The following is a 27963-nucleotide window of genomic DNA, read 5'->3' as shown; positions in this document are numbered from 1 at the left end:
TGCACCACTGCACTCCAGCCTGGGCAACAGAGCGAGACTCTGTTAAAAAAAAAAAAAAAAAAATTTAAAGTGGTGTTTTTTTGTTTGTTTGTTTGTTTTTGTTTTTGAGACGGAGTCTCACTCTGTCACCCAGGCTGGAGTGCAGTGGTGCAATCTCAGCTCACTGCAACCTCCACCTCCTGGGTTCAAGCAATTTTTCTGCCTCAGTCTCCTGAGTAGCTGGGATTACAGGCCCATACCACTATGCGTGGCTGATTCTTGTATTTTTAGTAGAGACAGGTTTCACCGTAAAAGCCAGGCTGGTCTCGAACTCCTGACCTCAAGTAATCTGACCACCTCGGCCTCCAAAAGTGTTAGGATTACAGGTGTGAGCCACCGTGTCCTGCCAATTTTTTTGTCTTTTAGGTTAAAAAAAAAAACTATTATTAAGCAACAATTTTGTCTAACCCTTACACTTTGCAAAGCTATTTTATTCTATTACAGACTATGAGGAAGGTAGAGCTGTGTGTCATTTATGGGTAATCTATTGCCTTATTGGTTCTCAAACAGTTGTTTTTGTTTGTTTTGTTTTTAGAAATGGGATCTCATTCCATCGTCCCCTAGGCTGGAGTGCAGTGGCATGGTCACAGCTCACTGTATCTTCGACCACCTGGGCTCAGGTGATACTCCTACATCAGCCTCCTCCTGGGTAGCTGGGACTATAGGCGCACCACCACGCCTGGCTAATTTTTTGCATTTTTTGTAGAGACAGGGTTTTGCCATGTTTCTCAGGCTGGTCTTGAAGTGCTGGGATCACAGGCATGAGCCACTGTGGCTGGCCTCACAAGAGTTCTTTTGAAATAATAATATCCACATTCTATTATCTGGAAACTGAGGTACATCTAAATAGGTTAAGAAACTTAAAGACACACTACTAGCAAGTGACAGAGCCTAGATTCTGATTCTAGAACCCAAGTTTTAAATTTTTCTGTTCTGTTGCCTGTGTTCCAGAAATTTGTCCCGCCAACTTCTGTCTTTTTTTGAGACAGGGTCTTTCTGTGTTGCCCAGGCTGGAGCACAATGGCAGGAACACGGATCACTGCAGCCTTCACTTCCCAGGCTCAAGTGATCCTCCCACCTCACTTCACAAGAAACTGGGACTGCAGACACACCACCATGCCTGGCTAACTTTTGTATCTTGGCAGGGAGACAGGGTTTCACCATGTTACCCAAGATGGTCTCGAACTCCTGGCCTCAAGCAGTCCACCCACTTCAGTCTCCCAAAGTGCTGGGACTACAGTGCTCAGCCTGTCATTTTCATTTCTATCCACAAGTTGAGGCTTACCTTGCCATGGGCCCTGAGATCAACTCTACATTGCCACCCAAGCCTGTCCCCTTGATTGCAGTGTATATCTTATATCTATTCACCTAATCCCAGTCTCATCAATTAAAGTTTAAAGTTTGTTAAAAATTGTCTTGGGGGCAAGCACAGTGACTCCTGCCTGTAATCTCAGCACTCTGGGAAGCTGAGACAGGTGGATCACCTGAGGTCAGGAGTTTGCGACCAGCCTGGCCAACATGGTGAAACCCCGTCTCTACTAAAAATACAAAAATTAGCCAGGCATGGTGGCACACGCCTGTAATCCCAGCTACTTGGGAGGCTAAGGCAGGAGAATCACTTGAACCTGGGAGGCGGAGGTTGCAGTGAGCCAAGATTGCGCCATTGCACTCCAGCCTGGGCGACAAGAGCGGAACTCCATCTCAAAAAAGAAAAAATAAAAGACAAAACCAATTGAATAACTATTTCCAGAATGCTAATGGTTAAGTCAGATTAAAGAAAGGACTTCAGTGTTTTGCCAGAAGGCCACATTGTGTTTAATACTGTTTTAAGGATAGAAATGAAAATAATGTAACACTGACCACACATGTAGACAAGAAGGAGATGGAAGAAATAATATATTAGGTAGCAGGACCCAGATCCCCAAAGATTTCAATAGACCAGAATGGCATGCAGAATTTATTATATAAATCTAAAATGGATCAAGGGCAAATGTAAAGTCCTACCCCTGGGTTCAGCATTCTGCTTCCCAAGAATGGAATAAGAAAGATATCAGTTAGTGGTATGTGTGGCAAATACTTCAGGTTTTAGGTGCCTGTGAAACAGATGTGAATTAAGTATGTATGTGGTTGAGTAGGAGGTGGCAAGGAGGATTGAAAATATAGCAGTCTTAGAATTGGAAGATCATGAATTGCAATTCCACCTCTTCTCCTGGCTGGTTGTGTAATGAAGATTATTTACCTCTTTCAGCATCAGTTTTTCCCATTATAAAACGTGTGGCATGTCACAGAGATTCAGTCATTGTAAAATGTATGTACTTACTGGTGTTGCTAGCTGCAGAAACATATAAGCAAAATTAATTCAGTCTTAAATGATATTAAGAAAAATCATTCAGTTCTGGATACTTCATTTTAAAAGAGATTTTGATATGATATGAGGTGGGGTTTTTTTGTTGTTTTGTTTTTGTTTTTGTTTTTTGGGTTTTTTTTGAGACAGAGTCTTGCTCTGTCACCCAGGCTGGAGTGCCGTGGCACGATCTCGGCTCACTTCAAGCTCCACCTCCCAGGTTCACACCATTCTCCTGCTTCAGCCTCCTGAGTAGCTGGGACTACAGGTGTCCACCACCACTCCCAGCTAATTTATTTATTTATTTATTTTTTATTTTTAGTGGGGACGGAGTTTCACTATGTTAGCCAGGATGGTCTCGATCTCCTGACCTCATGATCCGCCCACCTTGGCCTCCCGAAGTGTGCTCCTGGCCTATACTATATAATTCATTAAGACTAAGAAATGAGAAGGAAAAAAATCACAATTGGAAACTCTATTATTATAATTTTTTAAAATTAATTTTTATTTATTTATTTATTTTTAGACGGAGTCTCGCTCAGTCACCAGGCTGGATTGCAGTGGCGCAATCTCAACTCACTGCAACCTCCGCCTCCTGGGTTCAAGCAATTCTCCTGCCTCAGCCTCCAGAGTAGCTGGGACTACAGGCGAGCACCACCACGCCCAGCTAATGTTTGTATTTTTAGTAGAGACAGGGTTTCACCATGTTGCCCAGAATGGTCTCAATCTCTTGACCTCATGATCCGCCCGCCTCGGCCTCCCAAAGTGTTGGGATTACAGGCATGAGCCACCACACCCATCCTCCGTTATTTTATTATTATTATTTTCTTTTTTGATGGAGTCTCATTCTGTCACCCAGGTTGGAGTTCAGTGGCGCGATCTTGGCTCACTGCAACCTCTGCATCCCGGGTTCAAGTAATTCTCCTGCCTCAGCCTCCCGAGTGGCTGGGATTACAGGCACGTGCCACCATGCCCGGCTAATTTTTTGTATTTTTAGTAGAGATGGGGTTTCGCCATGTTGGCCAGGCGGGTCTTGAACTCCTGACCTCAGGTGATCTACTCTCCTTGGCCTCCCAAAGTGCTGGGCTAACAGGCGTGAGCCACCGCTCCCGGCCTGAAAACTCCATTATTATCTTTATTTTATTTTATTTTTATTTTTTTTTTTTTTTTGAGACGGAGTCTCGCTCTGTCACCCAGGCTGGAGTACAGTGGCACGATCTCGGCTCACTGCAAGCTCCGCCTCCCGGGTTCACGCCATTCTCCTGCCTCAGCCTCCTGAGTAGCTGGGACTACAGGCGCCCGCCACCACGCCCGGCTGATTTTTTGTATTTTTACTAGAGACGGGGTTTCACCGTGTTAGCCAGGATGGTCTCGATCTCCTGACCTCGTGATCCGCCCGCCTCGGCCTCCCGGTGCTGGGATTACAGGCGTGAGCCACTGCGCCCGGCCTATTATCTTTAAATCTCTAAATCGTTTATATATGAGTTAGGTTAGATTGTACATTTATTTTTTACCCATGAACACATTATTCAGGGCAGTGGGGGAAGCTTCAGGTTTGGCTCCATGTAAAGAAAAGCCTTTGAACCATTATAACTGTCTAAAAATAGAATGAATGGAATGAAGTGCCTTATGGAGTCACTGGAGATGTGTTAAGTAAGAGGATGGGGCAACTCTTTGTCTTGGAACATTGTGGAGGGAATTCATGCCTTAGGTAAAGATCTCTTCAGGGCAATTTCTAAGGCTCTTTCTAACTCTTAAGATTCCAGATTCAGTAATATAGGAATAATACCTCTCGAAATTACTGCGGTGAATAGTGTATGTAAAAACTTCTTGCACATTGCATGGTACAGAGTTGGTTCTCATTGAATGTTTTTTGCCTTATCTATAAGATAAGAATAACCCTTACCTTGGCCTGATGCCAGCAAGATAATGAATGTAAAGATGCTATAAATACCCTTCAAATCCTTGGCCAATAGGAGGTGCAGAAATCTGTATCTGACATCTGGCCAGGCACGATTAGGGGTATTTGCTTCAGTTTGTTCATTTACAAAGGGGGACCTTGGCTTTTTAGGTTGGTTGGTTGGTTGGTTGGTTTTCAGTGGGGAAGGGCCCGACTTACCTGCATGTAGAATGTATAGATTTGCCTTGCTGTGGCCAAAGAATGTAATGGTTAGGAACATAGACTTTTGGGGCTTCCAGCCTTCCCTTACTAGCTGGATGACTATTAGGGAGTGATAGCACCTCATGGGCCTCCATTTCCTGATCTGTAAAATGTTGAGGGCACCTGATTTAGGAATAATTGTGATTATTCAGCACAATAATGTATGTTAAGTGCTTGGCCAGAGCATAGCACCTAAATAGTCAGTTAACAATAGCTGATTCTGTGGTTGTTATTTTTCACATACTGGGAGAGAAGTTTTCCAAATGCTTCTTTGAAGGGCTACTAGATTGATCTGGAGAGAGCCTTTCTTTTTTACCATTGAGAAACTCCCTTTTGAATTAGTTCCTCATCCATGGCATAGACCATTTTTTGAATAAACCAAACATGGCAGGCAGTAAGAATAGCTATAGTGAGACAGAGAAGCAGTCCTAGGACTCCAGGCTCCTTAAAGAAATATGGCCCTTTAGTCTTTAGTGTGCCCTTTAAAAAGTATATCATGAGAAAAGCAAGCAGTGTTACGAGACATGAGCAGGTTCTTAACAGGTCTGTATTTGATTGTCATTCTGTGGGTTCTTTGCTCTGGATCCAGGTGCTACACAGAATGCCATAGGAATGCTTTATGAAGAGGTTATTGAACTTCAGTTCTGATACTGGTGGTTCAGGGTCAGCCACTTTGTAGGTGGACAAATTGTTTAACCATTTTGGAGCCTCCACTTCATCATTTACAAAAGGGTAATAACAATTGTACCCACCTATATATGGGATTTGAAGATTACATGAGTCAGTGAAGTAAAGCCTACCTAGCTGTGGTGGGTGTTCAGTGAAATCATATCAGTGAAGAAAGGAAGGTGTGGTCCTTGTGGATATATTCATTATAACTGTTTTTAAGTCTATTCTAATAAGGCTCTGGTTTACATTATAATCATACCTAAAAGAACACTGCAGGTTTTAAAGTTAGAAAATTTAGATTCTTCTATAGCCAATCATGATTTCCCAACAATTTCATTTCCAGGCCTTTTCAGCGCTCTAGGAAATCCCATCTCAAACATAGTGGGTGCTATTTTTATGCTATTCATTTTGCCTTTTTGGCTTTACCTGTTTTCATTTTTAAAATTTGCTATTGTAACTTTTCTATAATGTTTATCTTGAGCTTTCTTTATGCTTTCAAAAGGAAAAATGAAAGGAATACTCATTACACCAGGGCCATTTTTATAGGGTATCTTTTTTTTCTTAATAGGGTTTTTTGTATTTTGTTTGTTTGTTTGTTTGTTTTGCAAACAACAGAAACTCACTTAACTTAAGAAAGAAAAGAAGGAGGATTGGCCAGGCACTGTGGCTCACGCCTGTAATCCCAGAACTTTGGGAGGCCAAGGTGTGTGGATCACGAGGTCAGGAGTTCAAGACCAACCTGGCCAACATGGTGAAACCCCATCTCTACTAAAAATACAAAAATTAGCCGGGCATGGTGGTATGTTCCTGTAATTCCAGCTATTCAGGAGGCTGAGGCAGGAGAATTGCTTGAACTGGAACCTGGGAGGCAGAGGTTGCAGTGAGCGGAGTTTGCACCACTGCACTCCAGCCTGGGCTACAGAGTAAGACTTTGTCTCAGAAAAAAAGAAAAAGAAAAACCCAAAAGAAAAAAAGGAAGATTGTATTATAATAACGTGGTTACTTCAGTTTGTCACTGTGCTGTTTTATCACAGGTAGTGCATACAAGCCTTAGAAAAGTCTGTAACCAAGAACTGTAGAGTCCTCAAGAACCTAGACAGTCTTTCCGTATCTGTTGTTCTCCATTTCCCTGGTTGTATAATTTCATATATTTACTTCTCTGAATACCTGCTGTTTGCCGAGTGACTTTGGACAAGTTGTAATATTGCCTGTTGCCCTGTTTGGGGGGGAGAAAAAAAGGTATATTAGTTTCCTGTGCTGCTGTCTAACAAATTACCACAAACTCATTGCCTTAAAGCAACAAAAATTTACTCTCTTACTGGAAGAGAAGCCATAAATCCAAAATCAGACTGGGCATGGTGGCTCATGCCTCTAATTCCAGCACTTTGGGAGGCTGAGGTGTGCAGATCACTTGAGGTCAGGAATTCAAGACCAGCCTGGCCAACATGGTAAAACCTTGTCTCTAATAAAAATACAAAAATTAGGGCATAGTGGCAGGTGCCTGTAATCCCAGCTACTTGGGAATCTGAGGCAGGAGAATTGCTTGAACCCAGGAGGTGGAGGTTGCAGTGAGCCGAGATTGAGCCACTGCACGCCAACCTGGGCGACAGAGCAAGACTCCCTCTCAAAAAAAAAAAAAAAAATCAGTATTCCTGGGCCGAAATGAAGGTGTTTGCAGAGCCACAATCCCTTCAGAATCTCTAGGGGAGAATTGGTTCCTTGCCTCTTCCAACTTCTGGTGACTGCCGTCATTCCTTGGTTGGTAGCCAATTTCTGCCTCTGTCTTCATATGGCCTTCTCTTCTGCATATTATGTGTTTCTTCTTCTCTACTATCTTTATCAGATCTCCCTCTGCCTCTGTCTTATGAAGACACTTGTGATTGTATTTAGGGCCCATCCGTATAATTCAGAATAACCCCCTAATGCAAGATTCTTAATTTAATCACATCTACAAATACCCTTTTTCCTTTATAAGGTAGCATTTTACAGGTTCCAGGGATTAGGACCTGATATCTGTGGGTCGCAATTATTCTGCTTACTACAGATGGCAATCATAAAGAATCATCTCAAAAGTTGGCATATAATAAGGGCTCCAGAAATGCAAACCTCCTCCTTTCTCTGTATCCCTCCTATGTATACTACCATGACCCTCCGTTAACATTGCCTTCAAAAGCCTTTCTTTTCAGGAATGTCATTATCACATTAGATGTGTACCTGCTGGGGTAATAATAAAGAAAATAATAGCTGACAGTTATCAAATGTCTGTTACAGCCCACACACTGCAATGAGAACTTTATCCATGGGATATAGGTATTATTATAATCACCATTTAACAGATGAGAGAAATGAAAAAAGTAAAGAAGATCAATTTTTCCCTAGTTCACCCAGCTAGTGTCAGAGCTAGGATTCAAATTAGAATCTCTCTAATTATAAGGGGTCTCTAATTCATGGTATAATGACGTGCCTTTGCTTTTGTTTGTTTGTGGTTTTTTTTTTTTTTTTTTTTGAGACGGAGTCTTGCTCTGTCGCCCAGGCTGGAGTGCAGTGGCGCGATCTCGGCTCACTGCAAGCTCCGCCTCCCGGGTTCACGCCATTCTCCTGCCTCAGCCTCCCGAGTAGCTGGGACTACAGGTGCCCACCACTGCGCCCAGCTAATTTTTTTTTCTATTTTTAGTAGAGACGGGGTTTCACCATGGTCTCGATCTCCTGACCTTGTGATCCGCCCGCCTCGGCCTCCCAAAGTGCTGGGATTACAGGCGTGAGCCACCGTGCCCGGCCGCTTTTGTTTGTTTTTTAAGAGACATGGTCATGCCGTCGCTTAGGCTGGAATGTAGTGGTACAGTCATAGCTCACTGCAGCCTCAAACTCTTAGGCTCAAGCAGTCCTCCTGCTTCAGCCTCCTCAGTAGCTGAGACTATAGGTGTGTGCCATCACGCCTGGCTCTCTAATGACGTTCTTGATTATTATACCTTGCCTCTTACTCAGGAGTGAGGTTCAAATATCTGATTTCTTGTCTTGGCCTCTGATCAGAACCTTCCCTGGTGATTTCTTGTACCTGCTGGCATAGCTTCACATCACAGTTCACAGGGTGCTTTTTTGTCATGTGCCTGCTCTTTAGCAGTTGCTTGGTCCTGAGTAAATGCAGTTTAAAGGAAGAGGAGGTGAAGAGCTATACTCTATACTGAATTTCCTCCTCAAGTAACTTGTTTGTTGCTAGTCAGTGAGTTCCATGACTCTGGGGATCATGACGATTTATTTATGTCCTAGCACAGGGCCTGGACACAGAATAGATATTCTGCTAGAGTGTAAGCTTCACCAGGGACTTCTGTTCACTGCCATATTCATGCCTTACAGCAGTTCCTGGGATAGAAGAGTTGCACAGTAAATATTTATTGACTGGATGTCTGGCTGACTGGCTTAGTTGGGCATGGTTAGAACTTAATTACAGCTGTCATTTATTGGCTATATATCATGTGTGAGGCACTTACATATATGGTAAGTAATCCTTACCATGCTCTTACAGGGTAGAATTGATGGGTTATAGATGAGCAGGGTGAGGGTGATAGAGGAGTCAAAGATACTTTGTAGGTTTCAGTCTTAGATACTGATCCAAGTGTTGATGAAACCCAGGAGAAAGAGTTTAGGTAGACTGTGTTGTGGTATCTGCAACCATAGATACAGGGACTACTCCTGGGACAAAGCTCCAAAGATGGGCCCCCTATTTGCCCTTTAGCCTGGAGATAGTGGTGGTCTTAATCTACCCAGAAGAGAGTTGCTCACTTTAGGAACTGTAGGCTTAAAACCATTATTTCCACTGTGTTCTAACTCGAACATGATCAGTTTCTGTTCCAGATGATCGGGCTGAACAACGAACCTGTCTCATTTGTGGGGACCGCGCTACAGGCTTGCACTATGGGATCATCTCCTGTGAGGGCTGCAAAGGGTTTTTCAAGCGGAGCATTTGCAACAAACGGGTATATCGATGCAGTCGTGACAAGAACTGTGTCATGTCTCGGAAGCAGAGGAACAGGTGCCAGTACTGCCGCCTGCTCAAATGCCTCCAGATGGGGATGAACCGGAAGGGTGAGTGGTGCTCATGGCGCTGATGGCCCATCCTTCATTCAAAACTTTACCTTTAGTGTCAGCTGTTTAGTTACTTATTTCTCAAGCTTGCACTACATATCAGGCCTTACAGTTTGTACTGTTAACCAAAAATGAATCTGGAACCATTCTTGCCTACAAGAACTTCCTAAACTAGGTGGAGGGGAAAAAACTAGTGAGATGTTAAGGATTCTGTGGGAGTGAGTGCACAAGCCCTGTGTGACCAAGAACTCACTTAACAATCAGGTCTTAACTGCCATTAATATACATCACTAATTATTTCAGGAATGATGACAGAAGTAGAAATTTTTGGATGAAAAGGCATGAGGTAGGAGATTTCTGAATGCGGTATCATTTTGTTTGCTAGAACCATGGTGTACTCAGAGACTAGGCATGCTCAGAAGTCTGTGGCTAGGTTGGTGAGGAGTTTGGGATGTGTTGGGTAGCTTTCCAAGAGCCCTTAGCCTGAGATAATAGGAATAAACTGACGTTCTAGTAGGATGGATATGAAGGACTCTTTTGGAGGATTAATTGGGGCAGGGGAAACAGAAAAACCATCTAGAAAGTTTTTAGTAGAGTCTAGAAGGAAATCTAAAGGAACTGAAGGAACGGGGGAAATAATGGCACAGAGAGACGTTGAAGAAACTCACCTGATAGAACTTGGTGACATAGTGAATATTGAGCAGCACCAGAAGTTGAAGTTGAGGATGTGGATTAAGAGTAATGACCTTACTATGGAGGAAAAAAGGGGGGGGGGGGAGTCAAACTAAAAAGCAGGGTGATTTCTCTACAGGACCCTCTGAAAAGAAAGGAAAAGAAAAGAAAAAAAGGATGGGGCAAAATGTTGGCCTTGGCAATACTGAGTTTGAGGTACCTGAGAGGGACACAAAAAGATGTCCACCAAGGAAGTTGGTTATATAGGATTGGAACTGACGTGAGAAGCCCTGCCTGCAAACAGGCTTCATGGAGCTGTTGGCACAGAGGTGGTAGTAAAAGTGTAGTCCAGAGGTGAAATCACCCACAGAGAGCTTAGATACATAAGAGAGAAGGGCCGGTGTCAGAAGCCTAGAGTGGTATTCCCATGGAGAGTAGAGAGTAGAATAGAGCAGTGTCATTCAGCAGAAAGAAGAGAGGCTCTAGAGGCAAACAGACTAGCTCTTAGCTCTGTGACCTTAGGAAGTTTGCTTTATATCTCTGATAATTATCTTACCTTTAAGGTAGTATGTTACTTGCCCTTCAGAGTTCTCTACAGGATTAAGTATGATAACATACAAAATACCCAGCAAAGTATTAGGGGTCCATAGCAGCAGTGTTCAGGGATAGGGGGGTTAGTCAGATAAAGTGAACTATTCCAACTGGTTTTATAGCATTATGAATGCAGACATCCGGATGTACTCAGACTGGTTTTATTGTGTATGAGATAGGAAGGACCTTTTAAAAACTTGCCCATCATGAAGAAAAGTAAGAGAGATGTGGAAGGGCATTTAGATAAATTTAGGTGATTTATAATTTATTATAAATACTAATATTGAGCACTTATTTATGTACCCTCCATATATATATTCTACCACTGAATACATACAGCAACCCTGTCATTAACTGTTATCCCCAGTTTACAGATACAGCTTAGGGAGGTAAAATGATTTAGCAGTAGTTAGTTTAGGGGTGGTTGTGTTGACAGTTAATAGTTACTAAATTATAATTTGTTATTAAGCAGAGCTTGTACCTGACCACACGGAAAATATACTGCTTCACATGTCTACCATGTGGCGTAGTTGTTTACATGTTGGAACACCCTGTGTTTATTGGATGATGAATGCCATAGTAGGACATTTGAAGTGTTACGAAGTTTGTCCCCTGCCTCTCTTTCTAACTCATTTCTGAATACTGTGCCTCAGGGATGCCTTACAGTGCCTGTACTCAGGTTTTTTCCTCTACTTGGAGATCTTTTTCCTTCCCCACTGTCAGTCTCCTCTTATTGAAATCTTTTCCAGCCACCAATACCAAACACATACTGTCTTGAAGAGTCTGTCAACTTCTTGCCCTCACCCTGTTTTGGTTTTGGCCTCCACATTTCTCGTCTCCCTTTGTTGCCCTCACTGTGAGTATCTTATGAAAGCTTAGTTGTTACGGGTTGTCTTCTTGACTACTGTCTCTGAAGAATCATCCTGCTTATTCAGCTGAAGTGTGAGATTCTGAGGCTTCCAGCAAAACTCACCTGTTTTAGGGAAGAAGAAACTTAACCTTATAACCCCTCTGACCATAGACCAGAAGACACATGGAGTATGAGGGACAGGGAGCTGTCTCCTTAGGACTGTTTGCACGCAGAGCAGGCAGACCCAGTTGCCTGGTGAAGTCTGCATCAGGGAGAGAAACCCTGCCACCTCCTGGTTGGTGCTGCGAAAGCAGGATTAAAATTGCAGTTGCCATGGGAGTATTTTGGGGGTAAGGAATATTCTGTATGGACCTGTGGTGGTTGACACATAATTCTGTGCATTTGTCAAAACCCATAGAACTTTACACCACAAAAAAGTAAATGTTACTACATGTGAAAATTTGTTTAATCAGCTAGGATATTGTAGGGGTTACAGGGCAGAGAGAAAGAATGCGCACTGTGACAAATGAATCTAGCTAGTGTCAGAAATGAGTCACATAACCACACTTAAGGGGTTGGAGAAAAAAGGAGCTAACCTTTGAAAAGTGTTTTTACTGTATACTGTAAGGCTAAAAACAAAGAATTACATACAAACAAAGCACTCTATAGTTTGTAAAATTTGTTTCTCTCAAGGTTATGTGTTAGGAATTCTGTCGCTACTTCATTTAGAGTAGAATCGGCAAGTAAATATATTGTGGACAATGAGAGTCAGGTTTCTCACATCAGAGAAAGAAAGAAGTTATAAATCAGCAAAGGAGAAGGCTAGAATGAATCCCCTGGTGCCAGATTGGAATCAGTGTGTCAATATGTATTAATGTTTTAGATAGATTTAAAAATACATAGATACCGTGTGTGGGTAGGTGAGTTAGTGTACCTATGTGTATTTCCAAGCTCTAGCCACTGAGAGGGGCTAGAAGCAGATACCCCAGGAGCAATGAGTACACCCAGCACCCAGATCTTGGCTTCCAAATATCAATGAAAGGAATGAGGACTCATTGGAGAACTGGTTGATTCTAAGGCTGGGATAGGAGAAATATAAAATGATCCTGGAGCATCTTAAGGTGCCAGCAAATTAGGAAGTACTTTCTAAAAAAAGAAAGGAAGCATATCAAAGGGCACAGAAGCCAACCTGAAAGAACTTCTGATGGCCAACGTTGGAACAACTTGAGGAACAATAACTATAGGATTAGTTTATAACCCAAATAATAAAGTAAATATCCATGAGTTCATACTGAAAGAAGTAAGTGAGTAAATAAAGAGAAGTGATCATTCTTCCTTTTAAGTGAATTCTGATTAATAAATGTAGAAGGAGGCCAGGCTTAGTGGCTCACACCTGTCATCCCAGCACTTTGGGAGGCCAAGGCAAGAGGATCACTTGAGCCCTGGAGTTCAAGACCAGCCTGGGCAACATAGTGAGACTCCATCTCTAAAAATATAAATATAAATGTAGAAGGAATGAGGGAAATAGAAAAAAAATCACCATTAGGGCCGGGCACAGTGGTTCATGCCTATAATCCCAATACTTTGGGAGGCCAGAGCAGGTGGATTGCTTAAGCTCGGGAGTTCAAGACCAGCCTTGGCAACATGCTGAAACCCCGTCTATACAAAAAAAAATATATAAAAATTAGCTGGGCGCGGTGGCATGTGCCTGTAGTCCCAGCTGCTCTGGAGGCTAAGGTAAACCTGGGAGACGGAGGTTGCAGTAAGCCAAGATCACACCATTGTACTCCACCCTGGGTGACAGACCAAAAAAAAAAAAAAAAAAACCACCATTAGAACACCACAGTAATAATTGCGACAAGCAAGATCTTAATGGATGCTAAGTAAGTGGCATTGGTGTAAACAGAAACAGAATATTTGCATAGTCTGCAAATATATAGTAATTACAAAGGAAAAAATAGTAAGTTTATTTAAAGAATTCTGACAGACATGACTGTAGCCAAATGATCAAGATTAACAGTACCAATAAAACACACCAACATTGTATATACCCCCAATATGAAACACTGAGAAGCGCACACATGTACACACACACAGAGGTAAGTTCACTCCCAGTCTAATCCTGAGAAAACAGACAAGCCCATATTGAGGGACGTTCTTCAGAATAACTGACATTTGACAATATACCCATTTGAAAAGTGTCAGAGTCACAAAAAACAGGGAAAGACTGAGCTGTCACAGATTGGAGAAGACTATGAAGGCAAGACAGCTAAATGTAATGTGGGCCCCTGGATTGTGTTCTGGAACAAAAGATATCAGTGAAACAACTGGAGAAATCAAAATAAAGTATGTGCTTTGGTTAATAGTATTGTACCAAAGTTAGTTTCCTAGTTTTGATGACTAGCCATGATTATGTCAAATGTTAAAAGGAGGAGAGTATATGGGAACTCTCCATACTATTTTTGCAACTCTTGTATAAAGTCTAAACTTACCTTAAAATTAAAAAAATTAACTATTAAAAAAATGCAGCTGCCATTTGTGACTGGGGCTTTTTCACCTATGTGAGAGACAGCTCTCTGTTGTCCTCCATCTTTGGATTTAGAACTGAGTGTCTTTTCAGACCTAGAAGTTGACTGGTCAGAAAAGTCATTAAATTAGCAAAGCAATGAGGAAGATCTAAAGAAGGGTGGTGAATGGAGACTGGACCCTGTCTGTCCATCCCCACTACTGCACTAGTATCCCCCATGTATGTTTCTTACCCATTTTACGGTCTTCGGGATAAAGTCAGGCTCCTCAAGGTGATTTTCAAGGCCCCTCTGACACTGGCATCAGCCACCTGATCCCTTTCCTTCTCCATTTGGTGTTCCCCACTCACAATCTGCATTCCATCGTAGTTCTTCAAAAACCCAATGATGTTTCCTGTTTTGCACATGTGGTTTCATCTGCCTGAAAGAAGAGAGGGTTTCAGTCACCCTTCTACTCCTGACTTCAAGGTTCAGCATTTATTTGTAACATCCTCTAAGAATCCTTCTCTGACGCCACCCCCCACCAGATAACCCTCCTGTGCTTCCACAGCTTTTTTGCATGCCCTCTGCCATAACCCTGGTCACCTTTTGTTATCTTTCTCTGTTCACTCGTCTGTTTCCCTCATTATTAGACAATGAGCCCCTCAAGGACCATGATCAAGTCCTACTTTTCTGTTGGTCCCTCAGCAAATGACTCAGTAGTGATAGGATGCTCCCTGGTTAGATGGGTTGACTGTGATGGAGGGCCATGGCAGGAAGTGGGATGGGGAGAATACTGTAAGAGGAGAAATGAAGATACAGTCAGCTTCGTGGTGGGTGGGAATGGGGAGTGGATTTCATATTAGTTAAGTAATTATGTGAAAAAATAAAAAATTTCCTTAACTCTGTGGTCTCATAACTTGCTAACTAGTTCAAAAGTATAAAGGTCAAGGAAAGCTTCTTGGAGGAGGTGATGTTTGCAGAATGGCATTGTGAGACAGTGATCCTATGGCATTGCCATGTCACTTTACCAGGGTAAAAAGTGCCCCAGGACACAACACAGAGGTCTGCATGAAGCACTGAGAAATCTCAAGGAGGGATAACATTTGAGCAGAATCTTAAAGAAATCAAAGTTCATGTTCCTTACAAACTTTTTTTTTTTTTTACATTTCTTACATTTTCCTTGTGAACTTTTTTTTACATTTTTTCTACCAAAAAAATTGTAGAGACGAGTTTTCAGCATGTTCCCCAGGCAGGTCTTGAACTGAGGATCAAATTCAGCTGAGCTGAACTGAGCTCAAGCAATCCTGCCACCTCAGCCTCCCAAAGTGCTGGGATTATAGGCATGAGCATATGCCCGGCCAAAGGTCTGTTTGTTTGTTTTTAAATTAAGACTTTAAAATTTTGCTCTGTTTTATTTTGAAATAATTTCAAGCTTACAGGAAATTTGCAACAGTAGTAAGAATTCTCATATACCCTTTACCCAAATTCACCAATTGCTAACATTTTGCCACATTTGCTTTATCATCCTATTTGTTTTATTATTTTCCCTCCCCCTTCCCCCTTGCTCTTCTTTCTGTGTCTCTCTCTCTGTCCCCCACCTTCCCCACTTCCCACAGGTAAGTAAGTGTGTGTGCGCCTGCATGTGTGTACCTTCTTAGCCATTTAAGAGTGAGGCATAGGCAGTGTTCCTCTTATTTCTAACAATCACAATACTATTATCAAAATCCGGAAATTTAACATGACACAATACTATCTTATTAGCAGATTTTACTCAATTTTTGCCATTCATCCCAGTGTCCTTTATAGCAATTTCATTTTTTTCTGATCTAGAAGCCAATTCAGGAAATCACATTATATTTAGTTTTTATGTCTTTTCAGTTTCTTTTAATCTGAAATAGTTCCTCAGTCTTTCTTTGTCCTTATTAACATTGTCGATTTTGAAGCAAATAGGTCATGTATTCATGTATTTTGTAGAATATCCCTTAATTTGGGCTTGTCAGTTTCCTCACAATTACATGCAGGTTATGCGTTTTTCACAAGAATGCCATAGAAATGATGTTGTGTCCTTCTTAGTCCATAATATCAAGAGCACATGATGTAAGTGTATACCCATTATTGGTGATATTAACTTAAATCACTTGGTTGTTATGATGTCACTTAGGGAAGGTGGTGTTGCCAGATTTTTCCACTTTAAGTTTCTTTCTGAGTACAGGGAACATACTAAGAGACAGAACAATGTAAAACAGAATAGCGTGTTCAAAGACTAACAAATAGTTCTCTATATGTAGGGTGTAGCATTAGGGTATAGCATTAGGGCATAGCATTTATGCCAGAGATGAGGGTGAGGGGTCCCAGCAGAACCAGATGATAGATGGTCTTGAATGCCATGCTCAGGAGCTTAGATTTGGCCCATGGACCAAAGGCACCACCAACAGGTTTTGAGTGGAACTTTGATGTAGTTAGCTTTGTTATTTATGGTTTCTGGGTTCTGTTGACTGCCTAGGCCCAAGCGAATGAAGAATGGGAGGCGTATGAGTTCCAAAGCAGAAAAAGTATTTGTGGTGCCTTTTGAGAAGATAGAAGCGCCATGGCTAGGGCCATTCTCTTTCTTAGACTTAGATAAGAGTTACAGCAGAACCATTCCTGTAATACTGCACACAGAAGCCATTTGTTCTTTTTAATCAAATCACTGCCAGATAGACTTTAACCCTGCTGAAAAACGTGTTAGTTCAGTGTGGCATCTAGGAACAAGCACAGCTTTAGAATCAGAAGATCTAAATGGAAACTCCAGCTCTGTCAGTTTTTCTCTGAGTAACCTTGAGCAAATCTCTTTACCTCTCTGAGCTCTGTTTTCTCATCTCAAAAATGCGTGAGAGAATAATACATCTTCCAAGGTGGTTGTGAGGATCAAATGAGATAACATACATATGTGCAAGAACATTATAAGTTTGAAACTATGCTCCAAGTTTTTGTTTTTAACAGAGGCACTGTGGCACATTGTATTGATTTCCACACTTCAGGCGGCTTCATGGCATCTTGACCAATTTTATCATCTCTGAATGGGCATTGCTGTTTATATTAGTCTTTCAGTAACTTTTAAAAATCAAAGTTAATTTTTAAAGGCAATTTTTTACCACCTCAGTGAGTTGCACATCAGAATAAATGTATAATTTAAGAATAATTAATACTTAATAATAATGTAAATAAGAATAATTAGTAATTAAGAATGTATAATTAAGAGTTTATGCACCACCTAAAAGTATCTTATGTTTCTCTGAAAGAAGTCTGGTCTTAGAGTCTGATAGCGTGGGTTCCAACCCTGATTCTGCTCTTTAGTTTCTGTCTCTTCCAGCAAAATACTTCATTTCTGTGAGCCTTAGATCCATCTCTTCAATGGGAGTGATACTAATTAATACTTTACTCATGAGTTATTTTACCTCAGAGAACAGTATGTAACACATAGTAGATTTCTATCATTTCTTATTCTGGGTGGGGTCGAGGAAGAAGATGAACTTTTTTTTTGAGATGGAGTTTTGCTCTTGTTGCCCAGGCTGGAGTACAATGGCACCATCTTGGCTCACCGCAACCTCCACCTCCCGGGTTCAAGCTGTTCTCCTGCCTCAGCCTCCCGAGTAGCTGGTATTACAGGCATGTGCCACCATGCCTGGCTGATTTTGAATTTTTAGTGAAACATGGTTTCTCCATGTTGGTCAGGCTGGTCTCAAACTCCCAACCTCAGGTGATCTGCCCTCTCAGCCTCCCGAAGTGCTGGGATTACAAGCGTGAGCCACTGCGCCCGGCCGATGAGCTTTTGAATTTCAGAACAAGAGATTGGCAAGATGTAAATATTTAAGACATGTGGCCCTTTAAATGAAAAGTAAAGTATGTTGCATTATTTTCACACCTCCAGGACAGTGAAAATGAGATAACAGCTGAACTAGTAATATATTTGGTGTTGTATTCCAGTGACAGATCTTTGTTCTCTACCTGTGAACTGAAATAAAGACATGTGAGATGTTGTTATTAGAAACAGAAATATCCAAAGACTGTCATTGACCATGGAATAGCAGAGAAGCGATTGTAAGGATTTTAGGCCTTGAAATTAAATGGAAAGAGACCTCCCAGCCAACAAGCAGCATACATCTAGCTCTAACATAGGCTATGTATGTTTCTTACTCTAAATTCACAACAGCTTTTTATAATGCAGACTGACCATGTTGCCTCCACTTAGCACATGAAAATATTAAGATTCTAGCAAAGTTGAGAATAGAAACTTGGATTTTTAACTCAAAGAGGCTAGGGAGAGGGAAGGATTAGTTACTAAGTGCTTACTTTACATGCCAGGCCCTAGGGTTGGTGTTTTAACCATACCGTTTTATGTAATGTAACATAAAACAAGTATCAATATTCCCTCTTTTCATTTCAGTAAACTAAAATCCAGAGAGGCAAAGAAACTTGTTCATAATTATACAGACCAGGAAGAAACAGGATTTGGACCCTAACTTACTTAATTCTGAATTTCCTGTCAGCCTCTTAGTTACCTCAGAAACAGGGTTATACTTGGAGCTCCCACCTTTTTGAGGCAATCAGTGCCTGCCTCAGGAACTTTCTAGATTCCTCATGTTAATTTTTTAAATTGGCAGGTATATCCTGGTAAGGCCTGCTGTTACATAATGTCATTAGCTTATCTTCTGTCATTGTTAACATTAACCCCTTTCAAGCTACCCTCCACAGTGGCTGTCACAAAGATTTTTTTTAAATCCCAATATGACCACAGTGCCCCCTTACATTCCTTCTTGTTCTCAAGCTCCTTAGCTAAAGTTATACCCTAGTCTGGCATTCAAGGCTCTTTATGATCTAAGCCCAATTGGCCTTTCTACCCTTATCTCATGCTACTCTTCCCCCACGTAGGCCACCTTTCCCCCATGCTTTAGCCAGATTAAGCCACTTGGAAGTTTCCAGAAAAAAAGAGCTCATTTTTATCTTCAGCTTGCGTTTTTGTACACTGTTCGCTCAATCTGGAGCACTCTTTTCCTAGCTGCCTAAATCCCACTTAACCTTTAATACTCAGTTCAGAAGTTTTCTTTTCCGGAAAGGATTGCCTAATACTGTGGTCCTACTATAATTGCAAATCAGGGGTTCCTCTCTATGCCCCCGTGTTAAGTGTTCCATAAACAGTGATGATAATATTAGTAGTAGTTGTTATTCTTAGTCAGGAGATATTACTTAAAGGATGCTTTTTATACTTAGAAAATGCTCAGTAATCTCCTTCAACTACACAGGTGCTCTACTGACTGCCTTTGCAGGGAGAAACCATTGAGGTCAAAATTCTGATTAATGAAAAAAAAACCAAAAAACCTGTTCTGATTCTACAAATCAAACCTAATCGTAGGCTGGGAATAAAAACTGTTTTATTTAAAAATGGAAATACCCTGTCGCTCCCCTAGAATTTGTCAAAACCTTAAGATGCATCATCCTGGCGGGATATTTGTAACTGAAGGACTAGTAAACAGTACTATCACCTTTTTTAAACATATTGAATGTATACAGTGTGTGTAATAGGTACAGAATGCCTTGGGGGCCCCAAAATATTGCTGCCTATGAAGGAACCTGGAATAATAGAAAGAAGTGTGTGCTTTGGGTCCAGAAGGACCTGTGTTTTAATCTTTGATTCACTAATTACTCTCTTATGCTTTTGGCCAAGCAAATTCTCTTTTTGTGCTAAAAGTTATATGAGTGTGCTTCTGACTGCCTTTCTTGACTTATGTTTCCTTTCAGCTATCAGAGAAGATGGCATGCCTGGAGGCCGGAATAAGAGCATTGGGCCAGTCCAGGTGAGTTCTAGACCTCAATCCCTGTGGTCCATCCTGGAAGCCCAGGGCTCCAGCTGTTCCTGAAACTGCTCACCTTGATTCTTTCATCTGCTGCTGAGGAGAGCCATCTTTGTTTTCATTTCTATAAAAGTGCTTTTACAGCCTGGATGTGAAAGTGCTTTGAAACTCTTAAATATGTAAGTTAATGATTAAAGCTCTTCTCGTGATCCCTCAGCCTTTTCTAAGGATTTCACAGACAGTGAACCCACTTATGGTTCTGAACCATGCAGAGGATTTTTTGATCAACCCTTAAGGTTATAGATAAGTAAGCCTGGCAGAAATGAGCAGGACTACTTTGCTGTTCGTTTCATCTAAAAAATGTACCAGCAGGGTATTATTGTCTTATTGTAGAGTAGGAATGATATACCCCCATTCAGTCCCACAAACATTTACTGAGTTCCTACTCTTCCAGGCCCTATACTGTGAACTCAGTCTAATGGGAGAGACAGATAGGTAAACAGACATAATAGTAAGGTGAGAGGTAACAGAGGATGCTCAGGGACTACAGAGGGGGGGGCATCTATTCTGCTTGGGCTAGAATAGCCTTGGTTGGGGACTAGAGACACTCAAGAAAATAGACTGTGAAAAGACCCAAAGATGAATCTTTATGACAAGGAGTTTGTTCAGTTAGGCTGGAACATTGGGCACATGTAGTAGAGTGGCAGAAGATAAGGCAGATTCCTTGAATTTGGAATCAGTTCATTAGGGAGTGGCCTTCAACTGTCTTTGACTACAGCTCCTTAGGAAAAGTCTTTGTGGGACCAGCCTACACCACTTGTTCTTACTCGTTGTTCTTACTTGCCAGCAGAAGAGCTTCATGAGGGTAGAAAATTGGATATATTTCTGCCCATCAGGTGAATCCCTTGGCACACTAGTAGGCAGAGAGCATGCCTTAGGAATTACTAGTGGCCAGGAGCAGTGACACACGCCTGTAATCCCAGCACTTTGGGTGGCTGAGGCAGGAAGATTGCTTGAGGCCAGGAGTTCAAGACTAGCCTGGGCGACATAGCAAGACAGACCCTGTGTCTACCAAAATAAAATAAAAATTTTAAAAACTATTATTGTTACTGGTATGAGCCAAGAGGCAACTACTAAAAGGTTTTATTTAGATTTGCATTTTAGAAAGATCATTCTGGCAGGTAGAAATGGTTTGTGAGGAGTGAGGTGAGGATGAGTGAAACTGAGGGAGAGAGAAAGCAGTTAGAAGGTTTTTACAGAAGTACAGGTGAGAGATACAGATAATAGTTAAAGCAGAGCAATGGCAGTGCAGATTGAGGGGAGATAATAGACTCAAGAGATATTTACTGGGTAAGTTTATAGGATTTAGCCAGTTAAATGTGAGGGAATGAAAGAAAGGTGTTCACAGTTGTCTTAAGACATACACTGACGATGTTTGGAGGATTTCCTGTCACATGAGCACAGCATACATTCAGTCAGGCTGTGTGACTCCCAACTCTGCTGTATTTATTCTTTTTTTCTAAAACATTTTTATTCTTGTTTTTCAAGTCAGATATATGTCTTATAAATTCTTTTTGTTTTTTGGTCTGGACTAATAGCTGCTCTTTTTTATTATGGCAGAAGTAAAAACCATATAACATGAAATCTACCTTTTAAACAAAATTTTAATCACATAGTACAGTGTTGTTAACTATATGCACACTCTGATACAGCAAATCTTTAGAACTTTTTCATCTTACGTGACTGAAACGCTATACCCATTAGACAACAGTTCCTCATTTTCCTCTCCCTTTGCCCATGGCAGCCATCATTCCACTTTCTGCTTATAAGAGTTTGACTACTTTAGATACCTCATAAAGTGGAATCATGCAGTATTTGTGCTTCTGTGACTAGTTTATTTCACTTGGTGTAATGTCATCATGGTTCATCCTTGGCATAGCTTATAATGACTTCCTTCTTTTTTAAGGTGTTTTATGTGTATATCACATTTTCTTATGCATTTCTCTGTCATCGGACACTTACACGTTGTATTCACTTCTTGACTATTTTGAATAATGCTGCAGTGAACGTAGGAGTGCAGTTATCTCTTCACAATCCTGATTTCAGTTCTTTTGGATAAATACCCGTAGATGGGATTGCTGGATCCTATGGTGGTTCTATTTTTACCTTTTTTGGGACCCTCCATGCTGTTTTCCATAGTGGTTGCACCATTTTACATTCCCACTAACGGTGCACAAGGTTTCCATTTCTTCACGTCCTTGCCAGCACTTGTTATTTTCTGGACTTTTTTGTTTGTTTGTTTTTGGGTTTTTTGGGTGGTGGTTGTTGTCTTCTTTTGCATATAACAGACATCCTAACAGGTGTGAGTTAATATCTTCAAGTTTTGATTTGTATTTTCCTGATGATAAGTGATGTTGAGCATCTTTTTATATACCTATTGGTCATATGTCTTCTTTGGAGAAATGTCTGCTCAAGTTTCTTGTTCATTTTTCAATGTGTTTTGTTTTGTTTTTTTTCTGTTACTGAGTTACGGGAGTTCCTTGTATATTGTGGATGTTGACCCCTTATCAAATGTATGGTAATGTATTCTCCCATTTCATAGGGTATCTTTTTACCCTGTTGATTGTTTCCTTTGTTGCACAGAAGCTTTTTAGTTTAATGTAGTCACACTTGGCTGGTTTTGTTCTGTTTTCTGTACTTTTGGTGTTGTATCCAAGAAATCACTGCCAAGACCAGTTTTATGAAGATTTTCCCCTGTGTTTTCTCCAAGGAGTTTTATAGTTTTAGGTCTTATATTTAAATATTTAATCTATTTTGAGGTTGACGTCTGTGAACGGTATAAGGGTTCGATGTCTTTTGGGGGGTGGGGGCGGGGCACGTGGATGTAGTTTTCCCAGCACTGTTTGTTGAAGAGAGTATCCAAAATGTGGTGGTAGAAAGCCTCACAAAGGACATGACATTTGGGGTTTTTTTGTTTGGTTTTGTTTTGTCTTCTTTTGAGACAGGGTCTTGCTCTGTCACCCAGGCTGGGGTGGGTTAGTGCGATCATGGCTCACTAGAGCCTCAGTCTTCTGAGCTTAGGCCAGAATCTCCTGCCTCAGTCTCTTGAGTAGCTAGGACTACAGGCATGCACCACCAGGCCCAACTAATTTTTCTATTTTTTGTAGAGATGGGTCTCACCATGTTGCCCAGGCTGGTCTTGAACTTCTGGAACTCCCAAAGTTTTGGGATTACAGGCATGAGCCACCATGCCTGGCAAGAGGTGACATTTGAATTGAATCTTAAAGGACAAGTAGGAGATTGTCATTGAGGAGTGGTGTTTCAGGGTTAGGAAAGAATAGCCTCAAGGACAAAAAGGAGTTGAAAGAACCTCGAGGCTTCATGGCTTGAGAGTAGTATAAATGAGTAGGAGGAAGGCCACAAAGGGCCATGGTGCCAGGAGGAAGGAAGGCACGCTGTCCTAAGATTAGTGAGAGGCCCGGAGTATGGGGATCGAGGAGAGGGAACCTAGGTTTCTGGGAAATACTATGAGATTTAAATAAGCTCTCAGTCCTGAAGAAAGAACAGAGAGTGTCTTGAGCACCCATCTAACATGTCTCAATTCCTTGTCAAAGATATCAGAAGAAGAAATCGAAAGGATCATGTCTGGGCAGGAGTTTGAGGAAGAGGCCAATCACTGGAGCAACCACGGTGATAGTGACCACAGTTCCCCTGGGAACAGGGCTTCGGAGAGCAACCAGCCCTCACCAGGCTCCACACTGTCCTCCAGGTGAGCTTTAAGGCAAACCCATGATCATCATCTAAGGATCCCCCACCAAGGGGAGACCCACAGAAAACCTCTGGCTGAGTGTCCCTGCCAGGCTGTCTCAGCCATTGTACTGTTGTTCCCTCAGACTCTTGGAGTAGGGGTCAGGATGATTGAAAACAGTGTTTCCCAGCCCCTTTTATGCTAAAGACCTTGAAAATGTCAGTGGTCTCTTCTGCAGACTGATAAAGTGCTGTAGCTTCTATCCATGCCCATGTATTCTTCACCTAACAGAATAACATTTTTAATGTAGCCATTTTCTCTCGTTTATTTTATCACTGAAATAAACCTTTTTGACAGTTTTGAATTAAACTATAATTTCTCTGCCTCACAAGAGTCAATGTTTTTCACTTTATAAATTTTAAGAAACATTGAAGACTTTTTAAGCCAGTCAGATTTGCTGCTATCAGAGAATACAAACTTAGAAACTCTTGGTTCAAGCATATCTTTAGTTAGTTGTCAAGTGTGAAATAGAGCCTTCAGCTGTTAGGGAAGGTTTCCTTTCCCCAGAAACCTTTCTTATAGGATATAAATTGACAAACTTTTTCTGCAAAGGCCAGATAGTAAATATTTTCAGCTTTCCGGGCCTAGTGGTTTGGAGCTCAGCTTCTCCATTCTGCCTTTGTAGTGTGAAAATAATCATGGCCATGGACAGTATGTGAACCAGTGAGCATGGCTGTGTTCCAAAATAGGCAGTGGGCTGGATTTAGCTTGCAAACCAAAGTTTGCCAGCCCCAGTTATAGGAGATACACTTAGGCAAAAGCTGGAGGATTTTTTTTTTTCTTAAGAGATGCCAGGCATGGTGGCTCACACCTGTATTCCCAGCACTTTGGGAGGTCAAGGTGGGTAGATTGCTTAAGTCCAGGAGTTCAAGACCAGCCTGGGCAATATGGCAAGACTTTTTTTTTTTTTTTTTTAATTAAATACTTTTTTTTAAAAAAGAGATGAAGTATTGCTATGTTGCCCAGGCTTGTCTCAAATTCCTAGCCTTAAGTGATCCTCCCACCTCAGCCTCCCAAGTAGCTGAAACTATAGGTGCACACCACTGTGGCTGGCTTAGTTTTTTTTTTTTTAATTAGTTGATAGAGTGGTTAGCTTTCTGCAAGAAAGAAAAGGAAGGCAAAAATCTACCTTTCTCTTCATATTTAATTAAAGCTTTTATCCCATTCAGGTGTCCCTTAGTTTGTTCCTTCCTTGGACTATTTAGGGGGTTGTTGCTGCATGCCGGGTTCCTTGCTAGATGCTGGATTTGTTTTGTAGCCAGGCACTTAGCCTGTCTGTGCCTTAGTTTTCCTAGCAGTAATATATATACCCACTTTGCCATCTGTTAAAAAACTGTCCAGACATGGCACCTATACAAAGAATTCATTCAACCAATATTTATTCATTACCTACTCTGCCATGCACTTAGTGTCCAGTGGTGACCCCGACATTCATATACCCATAGAGTCTTTGTCTCACAGATGGGAATCTAGTAGGAGAGACATGAATTTAACTATTAATTATGACCCCTGGCTTGATGAAGACCCAGACCTCATGGCCAAAGAATACCTAAAGTCACCTTCTGGCTCACTTCCTTTGAGTAATTACTAGACTTGCCATGGCTCTGTTTGATGCAAGACTTTTCTCTCCAGTAGGTCTGTGGAATTAAATGGATTCATGGCATTCAGGGAACAGTACATGGGAATGTCTGTGCCTCCACATTACCAATACATACCGCACCTTTTTAGCTATTCTGGCCACTCACCGCTTCTGCCCCCACAAGCTCGCAGCCTGGATCCCCAGTCATACAGTCTGATTCACCAGCTGTTATCAGCCGAGGACCTGGAGCCACTGGGCACGCCCATGTTGATCGAAGATGGGTGAGTGAGCTCCGCCCTTCTTGGCCCCTTGCAGTCTCAAAGTGTCCTGACCCCACACCCACTCGCGTCCCTGGCTGCTATACCCGTGGCTTCAGAATGAGTTGGGCGAATAATGACTCAAGCATCAGGGGACAAATCTGTGCTAATCTTTGAAACCAGTGGTCCCTTATTTTTTCCTTAAGCATCATTTCTCATAGAGTTGAGGTTACTTTCCAGTTCCTGTGGAATTGAGATAGAAGGGCCTTTGTTTCTGCTTGGGCCTAGTTAAGCCAGGTCCTGGCATGGGTCGGAGCACTTCCATGATAGAGATGAGCAGTAATTCTGGGGATAGTCATATATCCAATATAGGCTCCTTCACAAAGCCCTAGCTGGTTGTAGCCTGTCTGCACCCCTCACCAGCATCCCCATGGCTAGCCTGGTGGCACGTGACCACTTTAGGTGCAGACTCGAGTGGGTGGAAGGAGTATTCTTCCAGTCTTTAGTCAGCCGTATGTGAGGCGATGATAGTTCAGCCTTCGGGCCTACCCATTGCTGCATCCATTACTCCTTTGGCCTAGAGCGTAAGCGAATGTGTGTTACCAAGCTTAGACCTCCAAGGAACATACACTGAGATTTCTTAAGCTAGTCTCCAGTTTCAGAAGAGGAGATTAAAATATCTACCCACAAGGAGGTCACACAAACCCTTTATAAATCTGGATGTAGGAAGCCGGGCGTGGTGGCTCATGCCTGTAATCCCAGCACTTTCGGAGGCCTAGGTGGGCAGATCACAAGGTTACAAGTTCCAGACGAGCCTGGCCAACATGATGAAACCCCATGTGTACTAAAAATACAAAAATTAGCTGGGTATGGTGGCCGCGTGCCTGTAATCCCAGCTACTCAGGAAGCTGAGGCAGGAGAATTGCTTGAACCCGGGAAGTGGAGCTTGCAGTGAGCCGAGATTGCGCCACTGCACTCCAGTTCTGGGCGGCAGAGCGAAATTCCGTCTCAAAAAAAAAAAAAAATTTAGATGTAGGAGTGTGAGGAAAAGTCTTGGCAAGGGGCCTTGAGAGGAAGGAAGCTGAAACTCTTGGGTCTGTGGGTCTGTGGTCTCAAAGGCCCCTTTTATTCCAGCTTTAGCTTAAAGGAAAGGCTGAGCAATGCTGGTTCCTGAACTCACCACCAGGGGGTGGACTGAGAGCAGAAAAAGCTTCTGAACTTGTTCTGTTCTCTTCAGCGGTCTGGATGTGAGGCTTATTTTTGTCCAGTTCCTTTGTTGGCTGGGCATCAGATCCACCCCATTAGAGTTCCATTGCCAGAACTTGAACAGGAGTGACTGGGATTTTCTCTAAGACATGGAACATTAGAGAACACCAACAATAAAAGTCATATTCCCTGACAATTGGACACGTTTCTCTCTTTTTTTTTTTTTAAGACAGTCTTGCTCTGTCGCCCAGGCTGGAGTGCAGTGGCACGATCTTGGCTCACTGCAACCTCTGCCTCTCAGGTTCAAGTGATTCTTCTGCCTCAGCCTCTCGAGTAGCTGGGATTACAGGCATGTGCCACCACACCCGGCTAAATTTTGTGTTTTTAGTAGAGATGGGGTTTCACCATGTTGGCCAGGCTGGTCTCGAACTCCTGACCTCAAGTGATCCACCTGCCTTGGCCTCCCAAAGTGCTGGGATTACAGGCATGAGCCTTTGCACCCAGCCAATTGCACACATTTCTAAGTCTCCTTTCCCCTTAGCAGCCTTTCCTCATCAGACCCACCTCTCCAGCCCTGAGCTTGCTGTGCGCCTCAGCCCTCCCCCTTTATCAGAAAATCACACTGAATGGAACTGGAGACCTGTGGGCATGGAGCAAGGGAGCCCATTGCCAGAGTCCCTTTGTGCCCTTGGGACTACCTTTTCTCTGTACCCTCATCCTCACCCTCTGACCAATGGAAGTGATTTTCCCCTGTCCCTGCCCCTCAGATACGCTGTGACACAGGCAGAACTGTTTGCCCTGCTTTGCCGCCTGGCCGACGAGCTGCTCTTTAGGCAGATTGCCTGGATCAAGAAACTGCCTTTCTTCTGCGAGCTCTCAATCAAGGATTACACGTGCCTCTTGAGCTCCACATGGCAGGAGCTAATCCTGCTGTCCTCCCTCACCGTTTACAGCAAGCAGATCTTTGGGGAACTGGCTGATGTCACTGCCAAGTACTCACCCTCCGATGAAGAATTACACAGGTGAGGGCTCCTGGCTGGGGAGGAAATACCAAACAACCAAACCATTGTCATCTCCGTAAGGCTGAGTTGCCTGGCCCTTCAGAGGATAGAGGATAGGCACTACACCACATAGGCCTGGATTTGAATCCTCACTCTGCCACTCATTAGATTTGTGACCTTAGCCAAGTCTCTGATCCTCAGGTTCTGAACTGGTAAAATGGAGTGATAACGGAATTTCCCCAGTAAGATGGTTGTTAAGAATAAATTTTTTGTATTCAAGCTTAGCAGAATGCTAAGCTGTAGTTTTTTAAAAAATTATTTTTTGAGACAGAGTCTCACTCTGGCACCCAGGCTGGAGTATAGTG

At 42.2% G+C, this 27963-nt stretch overlaps 1 protein-coding gene across 8 annotated transcripts in view; it reads left to right on the top strand.

The window, feature by feature from the left end:
• The window catches only part of LOC105463909 (nuclear receptor subfamily 6 group A member 1), a 259220-nt gene that overhangs the window by 212069 nt on the left and 19188 nt on the right, over positions 1-27963 (top strand). For 4 of the 8 annotated variants that reach the window (XM_071078318.1, XM_011711330.3, XM_071078320.1 and 1 more), the window contains 5 exons: positions 9054-9296; positions 19695-19750; positions 23362-23516; positions 25188-25415; positions 27365-27619. In XM_071078318.1, the coding sequence (XP_070934419.1) occupies positions 9054-9296; positions 19695-19750; positions 23362-23516; positions 25188-25415; positions 27365-27619 (937 nt within the window). Of the gene's footprint in view, positions 1-145; positions 660-9053; positions 9297-19694; positions 19751-23361; positions 23517-25187; positions 25416-27364; positions 27620-27963 lie in introns of those variants that run through there. The other 4 variants (XM_071078319.1, XM_071078321.1, XM_011711331.3 and 1 more) reach the window with 2 other exon arrangements.

This window comes from Macaca nemestrina, chromosome 14, assembly GCF_043159975.1.
Source record: "Macaca nemestrina isolate mMacNem1 chromosome 14, mMacNem.hap1, whole genome shotgun sequence".
NCBI classification, from domain to species: Eukaryota; Metazoa; Chordata; class Mammalia; order Primates; family Cercopithecidae; genus Macaca; species Macaca nemestrina.
The sequence above is the reverse complement of the archived record's forward strand: the minus strand, read 5'-3'. Positions and strand labels throughout refer to the sequence as shown.